The 25,999-nt window shown below is 46.8% G+C and overlaps 1 protein-coding gene across 1 annotated transcript; it reads right to left on the minus strand.

Annotated features, from left to right (window-relative positions):
• GBX1 (gastrulation brain homeobox 1) lies at positions 1–24,959 on the minus strand. The gene is made up of 4 exons (XM_056799923.1): positions 24,774–24,959; positions 24,097–24,628; positions 719–1,454; positions 1–318 (listed from the first exon to the last, which is right to left on the minus strand). Exons 1-3 carry the CDS (start codon positions 24,957–24,959, stop codon positions 898–900), a joined length of 1,275 nt encoding a protein of 424 aa, XP_056655901.1. The 3' UTR covers positions 1–318; positions 719–897.
• Between the last annotated feature and the right edge of the window lie 1,040 nt (positions 24,960–25,999).

Genomic DNA, 25,999 nt, shown 5'->3' on the forward strand with positions numbered 1-25,999 from the left:
TCCTTTACATAGAAAATAATTTATTGGAGAAACCACGAATGTACAATGGACAAGACCCCCAGTCACACAGGACTGGATAACCCCTCCGCTGGGAACACTCGCTCTCGGAGAACCGTGCACGCTCTCACTCACACTCACACTCACTCACACACACACCAGCCAGACAAGGGGTCCCCAAACTCCCATCCCCCAGGAGGGAGCTTCGCCCTTTACCCTCAAGCCCACTAACTTCTCCAGAACAGGAATCCCAAAGCCAGTGGGCCCGTGTGGGTGGCTAAAGGGCCAGCGGGTAGCGGATGAGGGTGGGATGAAGTGCACCTGGAAAAGGATGAGAGGGTAGGTTTGGTTGAAGTTGCTGGACAGCACAAGGTCCCGGTATAGTCTCGGGGCTGCCCTGAATGAAGCGCACTCTGGCTGAAGGCTAAGGTCCCCCCGTTCCTCCTAGAGGGGCGAACATAGAGACGTATACACACATACTGCTCCATATGTACAGACTTTACACAAAATAAATAAGGAACCAACCGGGACGATCCGCTTGGCAGAGTGGCCCAGGGAACGCCGGCTACCCCCTGCCTAGAGCTAGTCCCCATTCTTAGAGCTCCCGTCCCTTTCAGTGCCTGGGCCCCTTGGCCTCCCGCCCGCCCCTGGGGTCCTCAGCCTCACCGCTCCTCTGCTGCTGGGACCCGGGCCCTTGAGATCCCTCCCCAGTCCCACCCACCCATAGCCTTGAGCGCCCGGGGGTGGGCTCTGGGCGGAGTCTCCACAGGTCCGAGCGGGCTTCTCACCCCGCCGCCTGGAGCGGGATCCTCGTTGGGCCCCAAGGCTCCCGTGCGGCCTCGGGTCAAGGTCCTCCAGAGCTGGCCGGGGAGCGTGGATGGTCTGCCCTCCCTGGGCGCCTCAGGGCCGGGCGCCCTGCTCCAGCTGCTGGTGCTGGCTGCGCACGGCAAACCGGTTGACGTGCACGGGAATGGGCACCACGATCTTGGGGTTCCTGACGGGCTCCCCCGAGCGGCTGCTCACGTTGCCGGCCTTGATGCGCTTCCACTTGGCCCGGCGGTTCTGGAACCAGATTTTGACCTGCACTTCGCTGAGCTTGAGGGCGTGGGCGATCTGCGAGCGCTCCGTCAGGCTCAGGTACTTCTTGCAGTGGAATTCCTTCTCCAGCTCCAGCAGCTGCTCGCTCGTGAACGCCGTGCGCCGCCGCCGGCTCTTGCCCCCGGGAGCAGAGGCCCCCGGCGCCCCGGGAGGCCCGTCCAGGGCCCCGGCCCCTAGGCTCCCCTTGAGCTTGGCTTTGGGCCCTAGCAGGGCCGCCGCGCCCCCAGTGGCACTGTCCAGGAAGCTGTCGTCCTCGCTATCACCGCCGCCTGAGCCCTCCTCTTCGGGCTCGCTGCCAGCCGCCTCTCCGGACGGCGCGTCCAGCTTCTCCTCATCCGAGCTGTACACCTTCCCCTCGGCTGTGGCGAGCAGCAGGTCAACCAACAGGGTGGGTGGAGAAGACACGAGGAGCCGGGAAGGGGCGGGGGGGGGGGCGTCGGGGGTACGGAATGGGAGAGTGGTCCAGATGGACAAGCAGCCCCGAAGGGGCGCGGTGCGGGCGGATGAACAAAAGGAGGGAGCGAGGTAAAGGGGCCGGAGGGAGACGGGGAAGGAACAGAGAGAAACAGGGAAAGAGGTATTAACCAGCATCGATTTCACAAGGCCAATCTGGAGGGGCAATAGCCAGCTAGCTGCAAGGAGAACCTTCCCCAGAACTACAACCCCGGAGTTCCCCACCCTCTGTCCCGGCCCACAGCCCTGCCCCCAAGCAGACACCGGGCACCCGGCTTCTTCCGCTCTTGCTGGCTCCGAACCCAGACTTCCAAGGCCCAGGCCGCCCTCTGGACTGCTTATCCCCGGACTCTTCCGCGCAGTCCTGGGGGCAACTCCGTTTTGCTAGGCGAGCGGGCAGATCTGGCCTGAGAAGCCTCATGTCCGCTCCATTTTCCTGGCCAGTTCCCGTCTCACTAAACATAACAACAGCATCTTGGGTGATTTCTGAACACTGGCGGTGCTTCGGGAAGCCTTTTCATCCATTCTCTTTTTCCTCGGACAGCTCAGTGGAGGAGGCACTATTAATGTCCTCCTTAATGTACAAGTGAAGCCCCCCAGAACTAGAACCCAAGACTTCGAACTCCAAGTGTGCAGGTCTTTGCACTCTATCTATCTCCTGCCTAGGGCAAGAGAAGGCCACGAATCACCCTCTTCCTTCCCTATTTTCACCATCTTCTAGCTGAAGTGTCCAAGAAATGCTCCCCAAAGACCACCCCTCAGGCCAGAATGGATAAGAAGCACCTAACACGTTCCTTTTCCAACCATTTGACCCCGTTCTCATGTTTTTCTCCCAGGCTCACTTGTGTTCCAACCCTGCCCTCCTTCCCTGGGAAATATATGTTCTCTCTTTCGGGGAGCCTCTCCTTTCTTGTCCCTGCTGCCTTAGCAGAGCAGACAGCTGTTTTTCTGCCCGGGTCAACAGTGCTGGCCTCTCTGAACCTGCCATGGAGCTGGGAGAAGGAAAGAGAGAAGAGGAGCAGTTTGGACTGAGGAGGTCAGGGGAGGGGGCAGAAGAGGAAGCAAAGGCTAATGGACTCCCAGGTGTGCACAGAACATGCATATTTCTAAGACCTTATTTTAACAATTGGTTTCAACCTTCTGATCTTCCACCCAAGATTTCACCAGAACTTCTTACCACTTGGGAAGATTTCAGTCAAATACTGATCACATTTCTTCCCACTTACTGGGGAAGTAGGAGTGAGCTGAGAGAGGGTGAAAAGGCAGGTAATCAACAATGACAAGAGAAAAACCAAAGGGACCTGTGAAATCCAAAAAATAGCTAATAATGAGCAATGAAGAGGTGGCTGTGAAAGAGAGGAGGAGCGGGAAGGCATTTGGATATAAAATAGAATCCCATCCAAAATCTGGGGTCAAGAGGGCAGTTAGGTGGCTCTGTGGATTGAGAGACAGACTCTGAGACAGGCGATCCAGGTTCAAATCTGGCCTCAGACACTTCCTAGCTGTGTGACCCTGGACAAGTCACTTAACTCCCTTACTACTCTTCTGCCTTGGAACCAATATACAGTATTGATTCTAAGATAGAAGGTAAGGATTTTAAAAAATAAAAATAAAAAACATCTGGGGTTGGAGGACAAGTGATCATCATTAAAGGCTTTCCATATTTTGAGACACGCACCGTGTCCACATAAAAGAATCCTAGAGCTGAGGGGACCTCAGACATCAATCCTAATCCCCTATTCCCAACCAGTGATCCCCAGAACATTGGCTTGCCCTACCTTCTTAAAACCTATGAGCTAAAAAACAAAACAATAAACTGATTTCTTCCCATGCGGTAATGGGATCTATAACTAATGAGATCTATAACTATCTAGAACTATAACTCGAAGATCATTTACTTTAACCCAGTTTCACAAGTGAGGAAACAGATCCAGAAAGATTGAGTTGCATGGCCCTAGTCACGCAGCTAAAAGATAAAGGCATTATTCAATTCTCCATCTTTTGAGGGCAGACCCAGAACTCTTTCCACACCAGCTTGGTGCTTTCTCTTCCTCCCTCCATCCCCCTTTCCCATACCCAGCTCCATCCTTCTCTCTGGATCTTGGTAACCCAGTCCTAGAGCCATCCATCCAAAGCCACCCTATTCAGGCGGTAGAGGGAAAAGTGGCCCACAATGGGAAAAATGGATGTTTTAGCACTCCAAAGCATAGTTTCAGTGGCTTGGAAAATACCAATCTAGTCCAACTTCCTTCCCAATAAAGGAAGCCCCTCAAGTGGTCACTTTCCTCAGGAGGCACCTCAAAATCCCTCTGAAAATCTGGTCACTGAATTTTGGCCCACAATATAATCCAGTTCATAGTTGTAGGAAGTGTTTTATAATAAGGTACATATGGATGTGTTCTAAATGTTCTTGCCCTTCTGATGGTTGGAGTTTGCCTTGACTTTTCTTCTTTTCCCTACCCCTGACCTTTTAGTAAAGACCCCCCCCCATTATCAATCTTCATAGCTGCCATTTTCTCTAGGACTAGAGTTGTTCCAGCCCATACACATACTTTACCCCAGAAACATTCTCACCACCTCCTTTCAGTTAGACTCCTCAATTCATAGGAAGTCAAGTCAAATCAATGTGCATTCATTAAGTGCCAACTATTTGCACTGACTGCATTTAAGGGCTAAGGAAAACAAAGAAAGACACAAGAGAGACCCGCTCTGCAGGCAACCAGACCCACAATTCCACCTCAGCCAGATCCCTCCTCCCAGAAGCCTCTTCTTTAGCCAGGCTCATTGGTATCTTGCATGGCATCCCACTCCAACCATTCTTCCCAATGTCCCAGTTACTCAGTCTCCACTAGCTCTGAACTTTTCATAGCCCTCAACCCCATATTTTCCTGGCCCTCAGACTATAGTTTTTTTTAATTGAAAACGTTTATTTAATTAATTAATTTTGAATATTTTTCCATTGTTACATGATTCATGTTCTTTCCCTCCCCCTCCTCTCTCCCCTCCCTACTCCTGTAGCCAACACACAATTCCACTGGGTTTTACTTGTGTCAGCCTCTACTTTTGATACCTATTGGGTCCACCATCCACTCGAACCCCTTACACTATGCTCTCCCCTCTGCTTCAGTGCCAGTGCTGTCTCTTTCTACCCCCAAGATTCCTATTTCTTTCTTTTTTTCCTCCCTATTAGCTTCCCCTTTCATAGACCTAGCATAGGATTGTAGGCTAATAGGAATGTTAGAACTGAGATCATCTAGTTCAATCCCTTCATTTTACAAAAGAGAAAATTGAGGCCTAGATAGATGAAGTGATTTAGTGACTTACTTAGTAAAACCAAAACTCTCCCCTTCTGTCTTAAAATTAATACTAAGTATAGGATCCAAGGGAGAAGATGAGTAAGGGCTATGCGATAGGGGTTAAGTGGCTTGCCCAAAAGTCACATAGGTAGGAAGTATCTGAGGCCACATTTGAACCCAGGATCTCTTAACCACTCAGCTGCCCCAGTAGTACTGACTTTTCACATTTCCCTCCAAACATAGCTTCGTATTTAAGCTCTTTTCTCTTTGGGCTCTTCTTCATTCCCTTTCATAGAGATAGAGAGGGAAGGTATCCTAGGACCGTTGACTCTAGTGCCCTCATTTGTAAAATGAGGAAACCAGACAGATGAAATGACTTTCTCAAGCTCACACACATAAATGGCAGAGCCAGTATCAGATGCGAATGATAAATCCATCCCTCTGTGCCATGTTGCCTCAGTTTCCAGCTTCTGGTTAAGAGATTTCCCCTCTCCTTCCCTTCAGGCCATCTCCTCTCCTCTCCTCTTTCCTGACCAACCGTCATCATATAAGGAAAGCCCAGTATTCTAGGGAAAGCCTACCGCAATCTGAACCCCATGAAACAGGAGAGAGGCTTTAGCCCTCAAAAGGTGTTTGTTTTTGTTTGCAAAGGGCAAACAGAAATAAGCACTAGCTAGTATATATTTTTAAAAGCCAGTCAATCAAAAAAGACCTTGTCAGATCTGTCCCCAAACCGAATCTATGAGATCTGAAGAACCAGCTGCTGAAGACCCAGGAGTGGGATTTCAAGGCTTCCAGGGAGAAGTCACTTAGTGTCATTCCATGTGCCCGGGGGATGCTCAATAAATCTAAACTGAAGATGATTGAGAAGAGAATTCCAAGCTTCTCAAGTTGTCAGAGCCCTCCTGAGATCATCCCATCCTCCAGTCAGGGAGGTGGGGTTTGGAGCCTCATTCAGGCTGTTGCTAAATCTCAGTAAGTGAGGAAAAAGTTGCCCCTGCCCCTCACCCACCCATCCATCCATCCATCCATCCATCCATCCATCCACTCCCAATCCCAGCTAACTGCTATATCTAAGGCCAGGAAGCAGGGGAGGCATTCATTTCTCTGTGTCCTCAAAGCTATGACATAACACTCAGGATACAAATGAAAAGGGGCATGGTGTCACTGGGCAGGTAAGGAAAGATGGGAAGGGAAATGCGGAGAAGAGAACAGAATAGGGGCCAGTCATGGAGATCAGGGTTGTATGGGAGGGAAAAGGCAAAAGAGCAAATTGAAAGAAGATTGGGAAAAGAGATAAAGGTTTAGGGGAGAATCAGGAGAGATATATGGGATGGAGAGATCAGATCAAAATCTGGAGGGGGAATATAGTTAGTGCAGGGGAAATGTTGCAAGACTTTATTTTTTAAAAATAATGGTATTATAGGAATGTGAAATTATAGAAAGTCAGACACAGAGGGGACCTTAGAGATCATCTGATCCAAACCCATTTTACAGATGAGGAAACTAAGAGAAGCTCAGGGAAATGAAATAATTTGCCTAAAATCATAAACCTAAATTACTGGCAAAGCCAGAACTAGAAACTAATCTCTCCACCCCTAGTGTCCTTTCCTGTTGATACCACCTGTAGGCAATGGACTGGGCAGGAGGGTACCATTAATTCTTGCTCCCATTCCCCAGAAAACTGAAACGTCTGTTATTCCATTCATGGAAACCTATTCTGACCCTTATATTAACTTTCTGGCTTTGAAGAGTTTGTTCTCCTTCTCCCAGTTCCAGTTCCTCATCCAGTCCTAGGCTGGTCTGGCTTTGTCCTCTCTCATCTGGTTTCCCAAGTGGCTCCTCGGCAAGCAAACTTCTTGAGGACAGACAGTATCTCGCTTTTGTGTTTGTATCCCCAGCACTTGGCATCATGCCTGGCGCTACAGATAGATGGATGGATGGATGGATGGATGGATGGATGGATGGATGGATAGATGGATAGATGGATAAATAGATAGATAGATAGATAAGTAGATAGGTAGATAGATGATAGATAGGTGATAGATAGATAGATAGATAGATAGATAGATAGATAGATAGATAGATAGATAGATAGATATAGCAGGCACCTAATAAATACTTGTTGCTTGGAATAGATTCAGATAGGTAAGACACACACAGAGCAGCCTTGATCGCAGGCAAGTTGTAGTCTTTATGGCTGCTAGAGACCTAAGATGATCAATTATAGATCTGGAAGGGGCCTCGAAGGCCAAATAATCCACCCCTTCATTTTACAATTGAGAAAAATAAGGCCCAGTGAGGTTGTGTCCTGTCCAAGGTCAAGGAGGAAAGATCAGCAACAAGACTTAAATACAAGGGCTAGTGCTCTTTCCACTGTGCTGCCATTAGCTGTGTGGGTCTCAGAGAAGGGGGTGAAAGGAATCATAGGTGCCCAGACTTTTCCCCAGGAGGCTCTAGGAGCTCCTTCTTTTCTTTCCAAGATGCTCTCTTCTGGGCAGAAGGAACCATGCCTGTAGAGGGTCATAAGAATCATTATCATCTTATTAGAGGTTGGGAAGTGATGTTCTCTTCCTCATAGACATGCAGACTGAGATCTGATGACATCAGTCCAGGTCTGAGTTGACTCTTTTTTCCAACTGAAAAGAGGCAAGACCTTGTGAAAGTCAGGAAGGAAGGCCATCCTTCAACAGCTATTTGGGTAAAACTTCTTAGGACTGCCAAGTTCCCCATATTGTGTTGATACTCTTCATGGGAGAACGTTTGGCTGAGGTTTGGAGAGCCTCATGGAATTGGCCTGGAGTGTCTAAGTAACTAGTTCCAGCTTGTTCCTTCTAGGAGAATTCCAGGGAGGTAGGATGTTAGGAACTGATCCACCTGTCTCCAGCCTGGTCCTAGAAAGAGACTGAGTGGTAGGATGTACATTGTCCTCAGTGTATAAAGATGTTGGTGGGAAGACAATATATTGAGCTTCAAGCTTGCTTCCTGTAGATGAATCCCATGGGCTGGGCAATGCGAAGGAGAAATCCAATTATCAGGGAGAGCCCTTTGGATGAGTGTGGGTCTGGATTGTTGCTGATGTCATGTCTGGTGTTCAATGGGACTTCTGCTTTGATGCTGGCCTCTTGACACCAAGAGGCCAAGCCCTGTGAAGTACAAATTGTGGATCCAGATCCCAAGGTACCTGTAGGGTTCTTGGCAGGAAATCTGACTCCACTCTCTTCAAGTAGTGGGAAGAGATGCTCCAATCACATTAAGGTCTGCTCAGCTGGATACAGCTGGGGAGGGGGCAGAAGAAAGGAGAAGCAGCTTCAGAGGTACAGAGAGACCTCTTCTCATGGACAGGTGAGGTCAGGCTGAGAGGGCAATCAAGAGCCAAGGAATCCGTAGTAGGGGATCTCCAGCAGAAGGACAGAGGACAACTGCCTGGCACCATCTGATGTGGGAGTGTCCCACAGTTCTGGCCACACGGGATGATGGACTTGTGCTGGAGAGGCGGGAAATCACTGGGGGAGTGGAGAGAATCGCTTTAGATTCCCAAGGCCTGGAACTCATCCCTTGTATTGCCCCCAAATATGACAGCTCTGGCCCCCATGACATATGCCTTTCTCATTCCAACCAAAGCCTTCCAAACTTGTCCTTGTTGCACACAGTATTCCTTAGCAATGGCAGAAAGGTTTCCTTTCTCTTGCTCTCAATTTGGCCCATAATTTCCAAGAACACTGCCTGAAAATGCCCTCCTTACTTCCAGAGAAGAGTTCTCTCTTCTCTCTCCATACAAATTTCCTTCTTCATCAATACCAGTATCAACAATAACAATCCCACTACAGCCATCATTCATGATGGATATACCATCTTCCTTCATTGCCCATTCAGATTTTTTTGCTTTTGGATCATTCCTGGGATAGAGTTTTTCCCTGTTCAGTTCACTAAGGAGCACTCCCTCCTATCATTTACAATGATAAGCTCCCTTCCAGGATGTAATTCTCTTCTTGCCATCATGCCCATATTTCCATGTCACTCATCCCATCAATTTTAGGCATAGCAAAGAAATCTTCCTCTATCCTGTCCATTACTCCTTCCAGGCCTCCCAGTAATGGGCTTTATTTACACTCTGAGTCAATAAAGTAAGTCTTCTTTCCATTCTTCCCAGTTCAAAATCCTGTCTCCCCATCCTTCCCAATACAGAGCCCCCTTCTTCTAGGTGCCTCCACCAAGTACTTCCCCTGCAGAAGAACTCTTTCCACCCTATAATGCCTATTCAGAAAGCTTACTATTTCTAAAGAGCACCTTAGAAAGAGCCTCAACATTTGAATCCATTGACTTAAGAATTTCTTTTGTCCAGATTTCTGATTTCATTGGTGATGGAAACTCCATTTTTAGGAAATTCCTATCAATGTAGATCGACACTGCTCTGCCATGTCTAAGTCATAGAGAGTTGCTTGGGGCACTAAGAGGTTGCATAATTTCATCAGGGTCACATATCCAGTATATGTCTGGGGTGGAATTTGAACTCAGATTTTCCTGATTCATGGGTCCACTCCCTCCCTCTCTACAACACCAAAATCCTTCATTTTGCTGGAGCTCCCTCATTCCTTTAATTTCTTTTTTTTAAACCCCTACCTTCTGTCCTGGAGTCAATACTGTGTATTGGCTCCAAGGCAGAAGAGTGGTAAGGGCTAGGCAATGGGGGTCAAGTGACTTGCCCAGGGTCACACAGCTGGGAAGTGTCTGAGGCCAGATTTGAACCGAGGACCTCCTGTCTCTAGTCCTTGCTCTCAATCCACTGAGCTCCCCAGCTGCCCCCCTTTAATTTCTTTTTAACTATGATCTAATTTTATTTAGAAGATTTGAACTGAAAAGGATCTTAGAGACTGTCTGGTCCAACTGACTCTTCCTCCCTCACTTTTCTGATTGTCAGAGTTTCCCTGGACCTCTCTTCCCCATTTTCCCAACCAAGACCTCCTATCAAAGTCTCAGCATCCTTCTTTGTAGCTGTCACTACAAGGAAGGTGATATACTTTTAGTGACTTGCTCAAGCTCACACAGCTAGTGAGTAATGAGACTTCAATGTGAATCTGATCGCAGGGCTAATTCTTCTATAGCATACTGCCTATGGCAGCCTGAATAGCAATTCCATAAATAGCACAGTCAGAATTATTCCCAGTTGAAAGATAAAGAAATTGAGGCATGGGGAAGTTAATGGACTTGTCTAAATCACAGGGGCAGCTAGGTGGTACAGTGAATAGAGCTGGGTCTGGAGTTCAGGAAGCACTGAGTTCAAATCCAGTCTCAAACACTTACTAGCTGTGTGGCCCTAGGCAAGTCACTTAACCTTGTTGGCCTCAGTTTATTCATCTGTGAAATGAGCTGGAGAAGGAAATGGCAAATCTTTCCAGTATTTTTTTAAACTCTTACCTTCCATCTTAGAATCAATACTGTTGGGGCAGCTGGGTAGCTCAGTGGATTGAGAGCCAGGCTTAGAGATAGGAGGTCCTAGGTTCAAATGTTGCCTCAGATACTTCCCAGCTGTGTCACCCTGGGCAAGTCACTTGAGCCCCATTGCCTAGCCCTTACCACTCTTCTGTCTTGGAATCAATATTGTTCCAAGACAGAAGGTGAGGGTTTTAAAAAATCAATACTGTTTTGGTTCGGTAAGGGCTAGGCAATGGGGGTAGGTCACACAGCTAGGAAGTGTCTGGGATCAAATTTGAACCCAGGACCTTCTATCTCTGGACATGACTTTCAATCCACTAAGCCACCTTGCTGCCCACTCCAGTATTTTTCCCAAGAAAACCCCAAAAGAAGTCAGAAAGAGTTGGACGCAATTGAAATGAATGAATGACAACAATCTAAATTGCAACTGAATGAAAGGGCCCTAATTTAGGGCTCCTGAGCTCTTCTGTGCTCTTTCAACTGGGCCATGCTCCCTTCCACTATTCTCAAAACAGAGCCCCTTCTCCCAGCTTCCCCTCATCACTTTCAGTAAAAACTTAGGTTCTTCCAGAAATCTCAGCACTGACAGTCCATCCTTCTCCTATATCCCAATTCCAATTTCTCTATCTCCCTCCTCTTTCCCAAAGAAAAATGGTCATCGCTTCCAGTAAGAGACCTCAATAATCTAGCGTATTTCAGAAGCTTCATTTCTTATGTGATAGCTAACTCTCCCACCACAAGATAATTGGAACAGAGAATTAAAACCTGGAAGACTCTTCCAGTCACCGTCTAACCTCTCCATCTTACAAAGGAAGAAACCGAGGTTCAGAGAACTTAAAGATTAAGTAACAGAGCCAGGATTTTACCTTAGATCCCATGACTTCACAATTAGGCAAGCACTCATACAGATGGAGTCTTAAAAAAGCAACAACCTCATTTTATTTCTTAGTGATCACTCTAAAGCAGAAGGGCAAGGGCTAGACAATCAGGGTTCACAACTCGCCCAGGGTCAGGCAGCTGCAAAGTGTCTGAGGCCACATTTGAACCCAGCTCCTCCCAATGCCAGTCATGGTGCTGTCCATGGTGCCACCTAGCTGCCCCTACATAGTTTCTCTCAAGATTAGTGGAACAAATAGTCTTTAGAGAACTCGAGTTTGAGGTCTGTCTCTGCTACTTCTAAACAGTGTGATTTGGGAAAATTATGCCCCCCCCCCTTCAGAAAGAGAGTAGGCAGAGCAGAAGCTTTGAAAGAGCTGTTCCAGCTCTAGGACTCCAAGTCGATTTGCTTCTTACTAGTGAATCTCATCACTCCATTTCGTTTGATTCAACTTTTTTTCTTTCCCCTCATGCCAAGTACAGAGCTGCTTTCTCCTTCATTTGTAGTCCCCCATCCCCTCTCTCTCTCTTCAGTGCTCATAAAGATTCCTTCTTCTGCTGGATTCGCCATAAAGGCATCTTTCCCCAGGATTCTGGGAAGAAGTTTCAAACTCATCATTTGCAACGCGGATCCTTTCCTTCCATAACAACCAGCTTCAACGTGCCTCCTCCCAGCCACTCACACATGTATTCCAATAAAGAATTCTCTCCTCATCATTTGTCTCGAGAACTCTCTGTCCCATCTTGATTGTTCTCCTTCCTTCTCCTCATTACAGAGCTCTCTCCACCGAATGGCTCACACTGTATTAATGTCTCTCCTAATCACTCCCTGGACAACTCTCTCCAGCAGGCCCAGTATGGTGCTTTTTTCTCTGCTAACACTGATGGTATGGTATATAGTTGTCTCTTTCATCCTTTTTGGTGTAACTAGAAATTAAAATGTTCATCTAATAGTAAAGGGAAGTGGCAGAATCTTTGCTCAACTCAATCTGAAAATCTTTGCTTCACTCGGTGTACCCAAAGGAATCCCAGCTCTAGCTTAACTTCAGACTGTGTGACAAAAACCCTTCCTCTTTAAAAATGCAAATAACCTTGGAAAGACTATTAGTCTTTCACATTTTAGTGGGAATGAGTTTAATCAACTGGCTTGCCTCTGAAAGCATTAAAACCCAGTCTATCTCTTGGGAAGGAAATGTTTGATTCAAGGAAAGGGAAAGAGAAGGGGTTCTAGTTTGGAAGTCTGGCATACTTCAAAAAGGATACCTGTCTTCCAAAAGCATAATGAAGGCAGTGATCATTAGGGATCACGCCAAGTAGGGAGAGAGGTGCAGAAGGGGAGGTGGGAGAGATTCAGAACTAACTTGGAAGTTTTTCTTAGGGTCATCCCTTTCTCTGTCAACTTGAGATTCTTCCACTATTAATGTTGGTGACTCATTCCTTTTATTACCAGTAGAGTCCTCTCTTCTTCATAATTTGCAATAAAAGAACCCCTCTCACCCATCATTCTCCATCTAATTCCAGAAAAGTATATATGATCTAAGGGAATGAAAAGGTTATGTTCTAATGACATATTGTCAGAGACTTTGCTGCTTGTGACGGAAATAAACAAAGCATAAGGATGCCTTTTGATAGAAACTCTTCCTAGATTATAATAAGTTCCATTTATTTGTTTCCCTCCTCCCACCTTGTACAATGTATGTGACTAAGGAATAAATAAAATAATTAAATGAATAAAGTAAATGAATCAAAGTCAGGATTTTCTCTTGGTCATAGGTCAACAAGGTATTGGGTCCTTCCCTTTCAGTTGAAGAAGGAGGTCTTACAGCATCACCCCACTCCCACTGCCTTATGAACCCCTATGAGATACTCTTCTCTCTCCAGGAATGACAGGTAGCTTGGTTTTTATGGAAGCACAAGGACCCAGGGTCCCCTGTGAACCTCGGCACCAAGGTCTCTCCTCAATTGATGAAACCTGTGGCCATCTCCCACATAAAGTTATTTCTTTATTTCCCTGTTTATTCACATTTTCTTCCTTCTGAAGTTCTTTTAAATAATGTATCTATTAGCATTTATCTGTCTATGTATTTATTCTGCCATATAAGGTAAGCTCCATTTATTTTTGTCTTTGTATCATAGCTCTGGCCCATGGTAAGCACTTAATTTTTGTTGAGTCAAATTGAATTTTAACAATACTACTGCTCCTCTCAAACCAGCACTAAGACCAGGACTTATGGCATTTCAACTGAAAGCAACGTTAGGGATTATTTAGCCCAAACCCCTCATTTTATAGGTAGAAGAAAATGAGGCCAAGAGAATTGACTTATCCAAGGCAACCAGTAAGCAAAGGAGAAATCTGAAAACAAGTTCTCTGAACAATTCTAAATCAGGCTCTCTTTCCGTGACACCATGCTAGTTAATTTTCTCTAATTTTTTGGCCCACTTCTCCAGGCACAGTACAACTTTGTTAAAGAAATTTATTGCCAGAGACCTTGATAATCAAGGTAGAATCCTGGAATGTTAGAGCTAGGTACTTTAGAGATCATGTGTTTCTTCATTTTACAGATAAGGAAACTAAGGTCTGGAAAGAAGTGACTTGTCCAAGGTCACAATTGGCTGTCATCCACAGATTGCCTTCATCCCCCCTTCCAGTATATCAATACCTCTTCCATTGCTTCTCTGTCCTCATTCCAAGCACAAAGTTATTTCCTCTCCTCTTCCTCCTCCTCTTCCTCCTGCTTTCTCTTTCTGTCTCTCTCTCCAATGAGATTCCCAGTGGAGTGATCTGTCTCCCCTCACCCCCTATCATTCTCAGTCCTTCCTCATGGTCCAGGTTCCTCTAACCACTCCTCTTTTCTCTCTCACTCACTGGACTGCTGGAGTCCCATACCCCACACTTCTACCGTAGAACTCTTACCAGATGGCTACAGCTCTGCTCCTCTCACCTCCATCTTTGACAGCACAGATTCTTCCCCATCACCAGTCCATGACAAATTGACCTTTTTCTCACTAGATGTTACTACCCTATGGTCTGTGTCATTAATGGATGGTCAGTGTGACATCCAGGTGATATTGTGGGATTCTAGAAAGCATCTTCCCTGAGGGCACCTGAGCCATCAAGCAGACTGAACAACCTGGACTAGGAGAGGGCTGAATGTTTATTGGGTCTAAGGTCTGTTCATCCTTTTAGCTCTGCCAATGAGCTGACAACTAGCCATATCCCAAGATTGGAAACTGAGACTTAGTGAGAGGTCCAGCAAGAGGCTCTGAGTCTTGAAATGGGAAAGAAAATGATATTAGTTTGGGGTACAGGCAAGCAGGAATCATCTGGGCAGCCTCCAAAAAGGTCATGTGGTGAAATTAGGTGTTGGCAGTAGTTAGAACAGAAGGTGACAAATCTTAATTTCCTCTAAGGACAGAAATTATCCTTGATAATAACATTTCAAGATTCACTTTCCTCACATCGGTTAGTTGGTGCAGTCAATAGAGCACCAGACCGGGAGTCAGAAAGACTTGAAGTTTTAGCTGCGTGACCCTGGACAAGTCACTTATCCCTGTTTTCATCAGTTTCCTCCTCTGTCAACTGAGCTGAAGAAGCAAATGGCAAACTATTCCAGTACTGTTGCCAAGAAAACACCAAGTGGGGTCATGAAGAGTCAGACATGGCTGAAACAATTGAGCAACAAATTCATCACTACATCCCTATGAAGGAGTAGGGTAGATTACTCCTATTTTACAAATTAAGAAATTGAGATTTTGAGCAGTTTGATGAAATGACCATACAGCTAAGGAGCACTAGAGGATTTGAACCCAGAACCTCTCCTTACTCCAGGTATGAAGCTTATTCCACTATACCATCCAGTATTAGCAATGTATTATTGAACCTGTTCATTAAAAATCATATCAGACTTGCCTAAGGTCACTTAGCCAAACTATGTCTGACCTACGTGAACTGATGCAGAGTGAAATGAGCAGAACCAGGACTACATAGTAACTGGCACAGTGTGGGAAGATCAAATGCGATTAACTTTGCTACTAGCAGCAATGCAATGATCCAGGACAATTCTGAGGGTCTTGGGAGAAAGAACACTATCCACATCCAGAGAAAGAACTGTGGGAGCAGAAATGCAGAAGAAAACACATGTTTTATCACTTGTTTATATGGGTATAAGATATGGGGGGTTTTGGTTTTAAAAGATTACTCTATTACAAAAATGAACAATATGGAAATGGGTTTTGAGTGAAATATATGTATAACTCAGTGGAATTGCTTGTAAACTCTGGGAGGGAAGAGGGGAGGGAGACAACATGGAACCATGGGAAAATAATGGAACCATGGGAAAAATTTTAAATATTACACACACACACACACACACACACACACACACACATACACACGTGAGCCTGGATTTAGAGTCAGGTCTTCCTGACTCCGGGTCCAGCATCCCAACATCCAACCCACAGCATCCCCTAGCTGTCCTATGACCAGGAATGTTTCCAACCAAAGAGGGCACAGCCACATTGACTCAAGACCACACTCAATTCAGTTAAGGTTTAAACTAGAATAGAAGTTGGGGGGGGATTGGCCCCTTTCCGTTATGTTCATCATTTCCACTAGAATAAGATTATTTCCAGACAAGCCTTTTCTATTCATCAGCAGCTTCAAATTGAGCCACTTGGATTTTTTCAGGGTGAATTGCTAGGTCACCCTCAAGTGACTGTGGATCTCATCAAGAGGATTCTATAGTATTCCAGTGCTCAATCCTGGGGATGGAAGATCTGGAAAGCCTCATGATCAATCAGGAATCCCTCTTTTATTTGGACTCTTTGCAAGACATCTTCCATGAGACAAAGACTATAGATGAGAACACGACTATACGAGTCTCTACCTATATATCAAAGCTCAGTGGCATAGTTGATACAGCATTGGGCTTGGAGTTAGGAAGACTTGAATCTGAATCCTGCTTTAGAATTCACCGACCCTGTACTAGTCACATAACCTCTTTCAGCCTCAGTTTTTTCATCTGTGAAATGGAGATGATAATAGCATCTACCTTATAGGGTGGGTTGTTGTGAGGATTAAATGAGATAATACATGTTACAGTCCTTTGCAAGACCTAAAACTAAATGATGCTACCTATTATTATTATTAGTATTTTATATTATGCTGAAAATTCAACATAAATTCATGGTCCCCCATATGTGTGATTAGTTAGGGATTTCTCTCCACACTTTACCTTTCTCTTATTCATCCAATAAAGATTCTTTAGAAACCCTCTTTACCCTCCCACTCTCCAAGCCTGTCTTGATTGAACCAAGGGATAAAGAGATTTGTACATATCTTAGTGTAGAAAATAAAAGATATGGGGCAGCTAGGTGGCTCAGAGGATAGAGAACCAGTTGCCTGGTCCTCACCTCTCTTCTGCCTTGAGACTAATATTTAATATTAATTCTAAAACAACAGGTAAGGGTTTAAAAAAAAGAGAAGATAAAATGGGGTGAGAAGGAAGAAGACAGCCCATAATAGTCCTAGAAGTTAAATATAGTATTGCTTAGCCTTACTTAGCCTCAGTTTCCTTCTCTGTAAAATGGGGATAATAATAGCCCCTACCTCATGGGATTGTTGTAAAGACCAATAATTTATGTAAAGTGCTTTGCAAATACTAAAGCATCACATAAATGCCAGTTACTGTTATTGTTGTTTTGATTGTGGTTGCTATAATTATTATTATCTAATAGCAATAATGGCATCATCTGGGAGTCTCAAACTAGGTGCAAATATGCTCTCTATTAGTGAGAACTAAAAACATCAGGCAGGGTAGTCGGTGGCATTTTTTGCCTACCTAGAGCCGTATTTTCACCCAGTGCCAAGGTGGTTGGGTCTTCTTCATTCCTCCCACTATGACATCCTTTCCTGAACTCCTAATACAAGTCAATCCTCTGCCACCCCCAATATAATACCTCTTCTCCTACTTACTCCTAGCACATCAGTCTTGCTATATTCCTCTTAAGTCTTAACTGCCAAGATGATCATATTTCTAGCTCTAATGAGAAGAAAATGAAGCTGTCATTCAGTTTCTCCTCCTAATTTGGAATACTCTCCTCATCACTGCCATTACCTTGTTCATCCCACTAGAAGTACAAAGCCTGCCCTTCCCATCACTTCCAGCCTAATTTCCATTCCTTCCTTCCTTCCCAGAGTATTACAATTTCTTCACTACTTCCAGATGAGAGCTCTTTCCTTTCTCCCACAGAGCTCTCTATCCTCCTCATAGTGATCAGTTTAGTCTTTGTCTTCTATTACTTATTAAGCTTGATTTCTCCCTAACAACTCCCAGTTCAAAATCTTCTCTCTTATGACTCCCAGTACAGGGATCTCTTTAACCCAATATTCCTAATACATTTCTGTCATTATACTTATCTTCTCTATTCATCCATCTATTGATAAAACTTAAAAAAATAAAATAGCTCTAACAAGCCATATGCCTTTCCTTCTACTACATTTAATAAACATAAGATCAAAGGATTTGGATCTAGCTGAAAGGGACCTTAGTGATTACCTGCTCTAATTCTCCAAGTTTACAAATGAAGAAACAGAGGTCCAGGCCACTGAAGTGATTTGCCTTTCATTTATCCAATATGTTAATGTTTATTAATTTAATAAGCAGCTATCTCTTAATAAATGTATATTCATTGGATCATACTTCAATCTGAACGCAAATATTTCTATTTTTTCTTTGCTCCATTCATTTTCTTTCCTTCCTTCTTTCTTCCTCTTTTTTCCCCTTCCTTTTCTCCTTCCTCCCTTTTTCCCTCCCTCCTTCTTTTCTCTTCCCCTCCTCCTTTTCTCCCTTCCTTCTTTCCTTCCTAGACTAGGCCTCCCTATCTTGCCTATCCTGGAAGTACAGTGGATTTTCTTGGGTCTGACCTCATTGCTGATTGACTCCGAAGCTTTGACCCAATCTACTACTGACCTGGAATGGTTCACCCCTCTTTAGGAAACCTGGTGACCCCTTTGTCCTGAGAGAACATACTGGTATCAGACTTAATTTGGACCCCCAATGGGTTTTTAGCCCTGCTGTAACTCAGAACTCTTGAATTCATCCACCAGCCTCAGTTTCCACAGTAGCAGGAATTACAGGTATATGCCACCATGTCTAGCTCCATTCACTTTCAGCACAATAGTCAATTCTCTCTGCTTCTGTTACTTAACTATCCCATAACTTCTCCCAAAGTACCTTCTGCATACACCATTTTCTCCCCTCTGTAAAAGAATCTTTTCCTGGTACTTCACAAGGCGAAGCTGTTTTATCCTCTCTATATCTCTATATTGCCTCTTCTCCCATTGTAACCAGCATAGACTACTGATGTCTTTTACTTTGAATATAAACCCACTCAGCCCCATCAACCACTTCCCAGTTACTTCTCTAATATTTCTGTTTCCATTCTTAGTGATGACAAATCATATCCGTCATTCTTTACTCAGAGACTTCTCCCCGTGGCAGAACTTCAACTTCCTTATTCCTTTTGGCATATAGGACTCCTTTCCCCACCAATGCCATTGTGAAGAAGGAGCTCTCTTCCTTATCTCTCTGAACTCTCAAATATTCCTTTCACTTCACCACTGATGTCTATGCTTCACTATTAATAATAGATGACATTGGGGGTAGCTAGGTGGCTCAGTGAATTGAGAACCAGGTCTAACTATGGGAGGTTCTGGGTTCAAATCTAGCCTCAGACACCTCCTAGCTGTGTGACTCCTCCCCAATGCCTAGCCCTTATCGCTTTTCTGCCACAATACTCAGTAAGGATTCTGAGATGGAAGGTAAGGGTTAAAAAAAATAGCTAACATATATAGAGAGCTTTAGAGATTCCCAAGGGCTTTACATACATCATCACAATATCCTCTGAGCTAAGCACTACAAGTATTATCCCCATTTTAGAAATGAGAAAATCAAGGTTCAAAAATGGTAAGTGATTTGTCTATAATCACACATAAGTAAATGTCAAAGTTGACACTGGAGGAGCCCCCATTCCCTGTCCCCAAGCCCAGCACTCTTTCCATTATATTGTTCTGTATTATTCTTAATATTCTCCTTCTGGACATTCCCAATAAAGGTCCTTTCCCCAAAAGTATTATTTCAGAAGCATCGATCCATTTTAGTCTATGGATCTGGAAGGAAACTTAGAATCATCCAGTTCCCTCCTTCTTGTTTTGTAGGTGAGGAAACTAAGTCCCAGAGAGGCTACATGATTTGCCCAAGATCACTCTAGCTAATTAGCAGCAGAGTCAGGACCAGAACTGAGGTATTTTCCTTGTAGCAGCAGTTCTTAACTTTTCTTTGGCAGTCTGGTGAAGCTTATGTACTCCACAGAACAATGTCTTTAAGTCACTGAGGGAAATGCTAAATTTCAGTTAGAGGTTAACAAAAATAGACATGATTTTTTTGTCCATTCAAGTTCAATGATCCTCTGCCATAGAACCATGGATACCAACCAGGTCAAGAACCCCTGACATATATCATGCTATCTGAGCTTTCATTTTCCCATCATCCTCAGCGGAGAGTTTTCTCCCACTGTTCAGTGCTGAAAGGGCTCCTTTCTAAAGCCCCCTGGAAAGAATTCTCCGATCAATATCATTCCCAGGAAAGCGTTATTCCTCAGTACTACCAGTAGAATTCTTTTGCCGATTGCATATCACTTCAACATTCCCTGTTTCTCTCTGATAAGGAAAAGTCATGTTCTGATCATCACAATTGGTGCACAAACAGTGAATCAATTGGTGGTCATCTAAAATGCCCTCTGACTGCACAGCTCAGTGTGGTGCTGATCTCGAAGTGTTTGAAATGGAAACATCATGCTCTCCCAAAGCCCAGCTGGTTGCCTGATGAATGTCCCTTGTCTTCCACTCTCTTCAACAAGAAGGGATATTCCTCATCAGTGCCAGTCCGGGGTTGTATTCCCCATAATTCCTTGTATGGTCAGAGCTTTCTCCACCAAACCACTTCCACTTTACCTTTCTGCTCAATGATTATCCACTATGGTGATATCTCCTATGTTCTGTCCATTATCATCTCTCACTCTCCATCCCTCAATCCTTAGTGCTTTTCTCTCCATCACTCCAAATGCTTCTCTTTCCATCTCTCACACCACTGACCTCTCTCTCTCTCTCTCTCTCTCTCTCTCTCTCTCTCTCTCTCTCTCTCTCTCTCTCTCTGTGTGTGTGTGTGTCTCCCTCTCTCATTCCTTCTCTCCCCCATTATTTCCAGTACATCAATTCCCTACTCCCTCCCTCCCCATATCATATCATATCACTCAGTTTTTAATCTTAATTGTTTTCAAGAGCTCTGCCCCCATCACTCTTTGGAAAGTTGCCTGTCCAATCACTTCCAGCATAAAGTTTGCCTCTGCTTTGCTGTAAATGGAATCTCTCCACCATTTCTCCCAATATGCCAATTTCTCCCCTGTCACTTTTACTATGGAGATTTCTATCATGACTTTCACACTACAAAGCCCTTTTCTAGCATTTGCATGTGCCAACTCCTTCATGAAACTTTACCTCATCCCTTCCTCCTCAACTCTCTCATGCCTCTCTAAGTGACCTTCCCTATACATTGATCACATTCCAACTTTTATCATACTCCATTGTAAACATCTTTTCCCCCTGTCCTACTAGACTGTGAATCACTGAGGACAGGGACTGGGTCATTTGTCATCTCTGTATCCTCAGAACCTGGCACATTGCCTTGCACATAGGGGGTACTTAATAAATGTTCATTTAATTACAAAGATCTTTCTCATAAGCACACACACAGCCTTTAGCAGCACCACCAGTACAGCTGTTTTTCAAAGCTCCCTCCTCATCACTCTTGGTACACTGAGGACTCTCCACTCATCCCAATACAGAGTTCCCTCCTCCTATCACTCCCACAAGAGAGCTTTGTCTTCCCCACAACCCAGCCTTTCTCTCTTTTCCCATGGCTTTGTACTGAGAGTGATAAGGGAGAGTTTTGAATTGGGGGCAGTGGGGCAGAGATCAAAGCACCGAGCCTTCTTCCCAGTCACTCCCTTCATTCTCTTCTCCTAAGATGGAATTCTTTTCAATCCACCCCTCTCAGTACATGCTTTACTCCATTACTTCTGGTACACCGATGTCTTCCTTTATTCCTCTCAATACAATTGCTTTCCTGACCCAGACAAATCCCATAACATTTCTGCTCTTCTCCATTACTTCTGGTGAAAAGTGCTGTCTTCCACCACTCCCAGCAAACTCACTGTTCCCCAGCATCTTCCATTAAAAGATTTCTCACTTATTTTTCCCAATATCTGGCCCATCTTCCTATCATTGCCGATCCAGATCCACTACACCCCTTTCTCCTAGTACAAGAGTTTCTCTTCCATCATTCCAAAGACCATCTTTGCTCTGAGATCACTTCAAGTACAGAAATCTCTCTTCTCATTAGTCTCAACTTCTATTGTCTTCCAATACTGACCTCTCTCCCAGCATTCCCAGTCCTGTCTCCACCCACCCACTCATACACATACAGCATAGAATTCAAGCCCCTTCACTTTCCATACTACTCTCTCTCCCATCAGTCATGGAAATATTCCTTCTCCACTCTGAGAAAAGAATCTATTTCTCCTTCTTATTTTTCCACCATTCTCATGGTAACATCTCTCTTCCTCACCTCCAAGACAAGCTATTCTCCAGCAATCCCAGAACAAACCATTGACATCCATCATTTCCCCAGTAGGAGTTATGTCCATCACTTATTCAGCATTTTCCTATAAGTATATATATATATATATACATATATATATGTAGAGGGGGGGATGTTTCCCTATTCCTCCCACCACAAGAGTCTTTTCCCTTCCATCGCATACAATATTCACTGCTCTGTACAGCAGTCTCATATTTACACCATCCCCAGTACTCTATCTTATGCTTCTTCCAGTGTGGAGATTTTCTCCCTCTCCTTTCCTCTTTCTTCCCACTCCCCCAGCATAAACATTTCTCTTTTGACTATCAATTCCTGCACAGAACTCTTTTGCCTATTATTTTCATTGAAGGTATACTTTTCTTCCTTCTTTATCTGATACAAAAATCCCTTTGAAATTATATGCAGAAAACTCTCCTTCCCGCCAATATGAAAATATTCTCCTCTCCAAATTAGCGCCATAATCCCAATAGCAATTTCACTTATTTCAACCCAGCCCTTCCCTCCTCCTTCTCTTTGCTGTTTGTTTCCTCTCTCAGAGTCTGATAACAGTCAGTCCCTTCTGTTGCCAGAAAAAAAGCCCAAATCACAGAGCCAGTGGAACCAGGGCTGGTGGAAAGAGAGGGGAGAGAGGGGTGGAGGAAGAAGAGAAAGGAGCTACTGACTTTTCTCTGTTGTAAGCTGTGTTGCCCTCAGCTCTGCTAGGCTGGACTCTTTCTGATCTTCCTGTTGCCTCGATCCCTAGCCTGTAACTTCCTTGTGTGGGTCGTTTCACCTCTTTACCCCTTACTTCATTTAGTTTCATTTCTCCTGAGGCATCTCATCATCCCTTGAGCAATCCTGCTCTTTCCCTGCCCCCCCCCCCACTCCAGGACTGTTCCGTGACGTCTCCAGTCCCCAGATCCCACCTGTCCAACACTTCCAAGTCTGTTCAGCCCTTCGACACTTTGTCCCCATCTTTGGTCTTCCCTGGGAAAGCCAGATTGTTATTTCTCTTCGTTCAGGAGACAGCTCCTCTACTTGACATTGCCCTCTCCCCCAGGCCCAATACTAGAAAGTTGAAGGCCCACCAAGCTGCCTTGACTTCCCAGGCACTGAGAGCTTCTCCCCTTGTCCCTTTCCAAGCCAAAAGGAATGTAGCACCAGTCCTTCCTGTGGCCCTGCTGGAAAAGCCTGAAGAGTAGAGGGAAGTGGCGCCCATAAAGCCCTATCTTAAGATGGCGGGGGCGGAGGGAAGGGGAGTTCTTAAGTCCCCGGTTCTACTAGCCTTCTAGTATGCTTCCTGCAATCTGATCCCGTGGCCCCTGCTCTCACAGTTTTAAGCCTTGGTTTGGTGGTAAATAGACTAGGAGCAAAATCTTGGACTGAGATCGAGGCCAGGGGCTTGTAGAAGCTGGACAGCGACTCATGCCACATCCCGAGGGGGCGCCCTCAGCTTTCTGTGCCTGGGGTGGTGGATTTTGTAACCTCAACATCTAATTCAATTCCAAAACCCAGACCTCACACCCCGTCCGAAGCCCGATCTCCTTTACTGGATTCCAGCCCAGCGGGTCCCTCCCGCCGAATCCCGTCCAGCCCCCCCATTCCACCTACATTCGAAGGGTAGTCGAGCCCCGCCTTGTCTGCTTCCCGCCCCTGCCCCGCAAATCTCCAGCTGCAGCCACAGTCAGGCATCCTCCGGGGCTCACCTTTTGCTTCTCCGCCCTAAGGAGCTCCCCTCTCTGGGTCAGTACCAACCACACCCAGAAACCCTGAAAAAAACATTCCCAATTTCCTCCCCACACTCGAGTTCGAACGGTACCCACACACTGATCGCTCCCCTGGCTTCCCACCGTGGTCCCGCGAAACCCTCCACTTAAGCTACTCTATTCGGGAGACTGGGGTTGGGGGTGGGGGGGTGGATCGTGGGGGGAGGTGAATGGAGGAAAAGAGGGTTGGGTTGGGGCGGGGCTGAGTTCCAGGTCGGGGCGCTGGAAGGAAGGGGCTGGCGGGCGGCTGGGAAGCCGATTCCTAGGCGGAGGAAAAGAGAGGATGGACGTCGGGGTTGCTCTGGTAGCTGGTATCTGGGGATTGGAGAGTCGGCTTGTGGGAGTGAAGACCTGTGGACCAACTAGGAGGAAGTTGGCTAATTTGGGGCCCACGGCAGGGATCTGGGGTAAAGGACTGGGGTACCCATCCTGGGTTGCCCGATGTCCAGAGTGTATGGGCCGGCCCGGAGACCTTACCCGTCAGACTTGGGAAAGTCTCGGAGAAGTGCGGCGCCGGCGGAGGAGGCGGTGGTGGGGGCTCTGCTACTTTCTCTCTGGTCGGCGGCAGCTCATCGGACTCCAGCCCACTCTCTGGGCGCCGGCCGCTGGGCTCTGGATTGTTGCGGGAGGCGGCCAGCTCCGGGGGACCGTAGAAGGCTTCGGGGGGTTCTGCGAAGCTGGGCAGTGCTGTGGTGAGAGCCACCATGGAGGGCACGGCCTGGCCCAGCCCAGCGCAGAAGGTGTTAGTGAGGCGGCCGGCGAAGGAGGCAAGCGGGGCGAGTGGCGGGAGGCCTGCGGGCAAGGGCGCGGGCGCCAGAGCTTGAGGCAGGACCAGCGGCCGATAGGGCATAAACATGGGGTAGCCAGTGTACAGCAAGTGGCCCGAGCGCGGCGGAGGCGGCCCGATAAGGGAGTCGATGGAGAAGGCGGTGCCCTGGCTCCCACCGCTGCCCCCGCCACTGCCCCCAGCCCCGCTGCCGCCTCCGGGTCTCTGCATCGCGCCCCGGAGCTGAGGCCACCTAGGGCGCCCCTGGGCAGCCCGCCACCGCCACTCGCTCGGGCAGCGCAGTGCGCGCTAGCTCTGGGCCCCACCTCAGCTTGCTACGCCCGCCTGGGGCGCCGCTCCGGTGCCCAGCGCCCCCAGGCTTCTGCGCCCCGCGCCGGGCGGGCGGGCGGGATCCCTCCCCACCCCTCCCTCCCTCCCTCCCTCCCTTCCTGGGCCGGAGGTGGCTGCGGGGAGCGGGCTCAGCGCAGTGTGGCTCGGGCGCCGCCGCTCGCTCGCTCTCATAAGGAGGGAGGGGGCGGGCGTGCGGGCTGGGGGTGTCGCCCTCCGGACTCATCCATCTTCCTCAAATTACGCTTCACTTCCTCCCTCCGCCCGCCAGCCCGCCCGCCGCCGCCCGGCTCTCCCGAATACTCCGCAGAGCCTGTTCCCAGCCTCTCGGCCGGCTCGGCCCCCGGGACCCCCGCCTGCCCGCCCTCCCCCCCCCATCCCGCCCCCCGCGGCCCAACCAACTATTATTAATGGAGATTGATGAGGCCGGACACCGCCGCTTTGTGAAAGTTTGTGGCGGACGAGAAGGCGGCGGCAGCTGCTGTGACGGTTCCCCCCCACCCCAAACCGGGCCCCAGGGGACTTAGCTAGGGGGCGCGAAGGGGGAGCCAAGTGAAGGGCAGAGGGGGTGGGGTGGAGAAAACTGGATAGAAGGGTAGGCCAGAGTAGTGCGTAAAGATTGAGATGGGGCCTCGAGTAAATTTCCAAAGGAGGAGAGAATTGGGGCGAATGCACCGACAGAAGAATGGAATAGGAGGAGAAGATAAGATATCGAGGCAAACAGCATATATAAACCTAGTATATAGGCATGTACTGTACCAAGGATACAGCAAAGAGCGAGACAGACCTGGAACAAGCTTGGAGGAACCAAGCAGAATTTGGGGTGTAGGACAAATGATCGTAACAAGGCAAACCCAGGTTCCTGCCAACAAGATACCTCCTCGTTGGAACTCCTCCCACCCCTTTTTAGCCAATTCTCTTGGACTTTCCTCCCAGGACCTTCCTTCTGAATCCCCACCAGGTGCACAGAGTGGTGATTCGGAAGTCCAGAGTACCAGGTGAGGTTTACACGGGACAGAGACCTGCTCCCTTATGGACCCTTTGGGCATTACAGTTCCCCTCTCCATTCCTGCTACACGCCTTTTTTCCTCTCCCCGTCTGAACGAGAAAAGGAAAGTGAGGAGATATGTGCTCGCCGGGAGAGGAGACTGCAAGGGTTGTCAGGCCCTCCCAGTTAGAGTGCTCGTTAAATACTTATTCCCCCCCCCCCCCCCAGACACACACCCCTCTTCCTCTTTCTTGCGATCTCATTCTCTCTATTCCTCA

Source organism: Monodelphis domestica, chromosome 5 (assembly GCF_027887165.1).
Source record: "Monodelphis domestica isolate mMonDom1 chromosome 5, mMonDom1.pri, whole genome shotgun sequence".
In the NCBI taxonomy this organism is placed as follows: Eukaryota; Metazoa; Chordata; class Mammalia; order Didelphimorphia; family Didelphidae; genus Monodelphis; species Monodelphis domestica.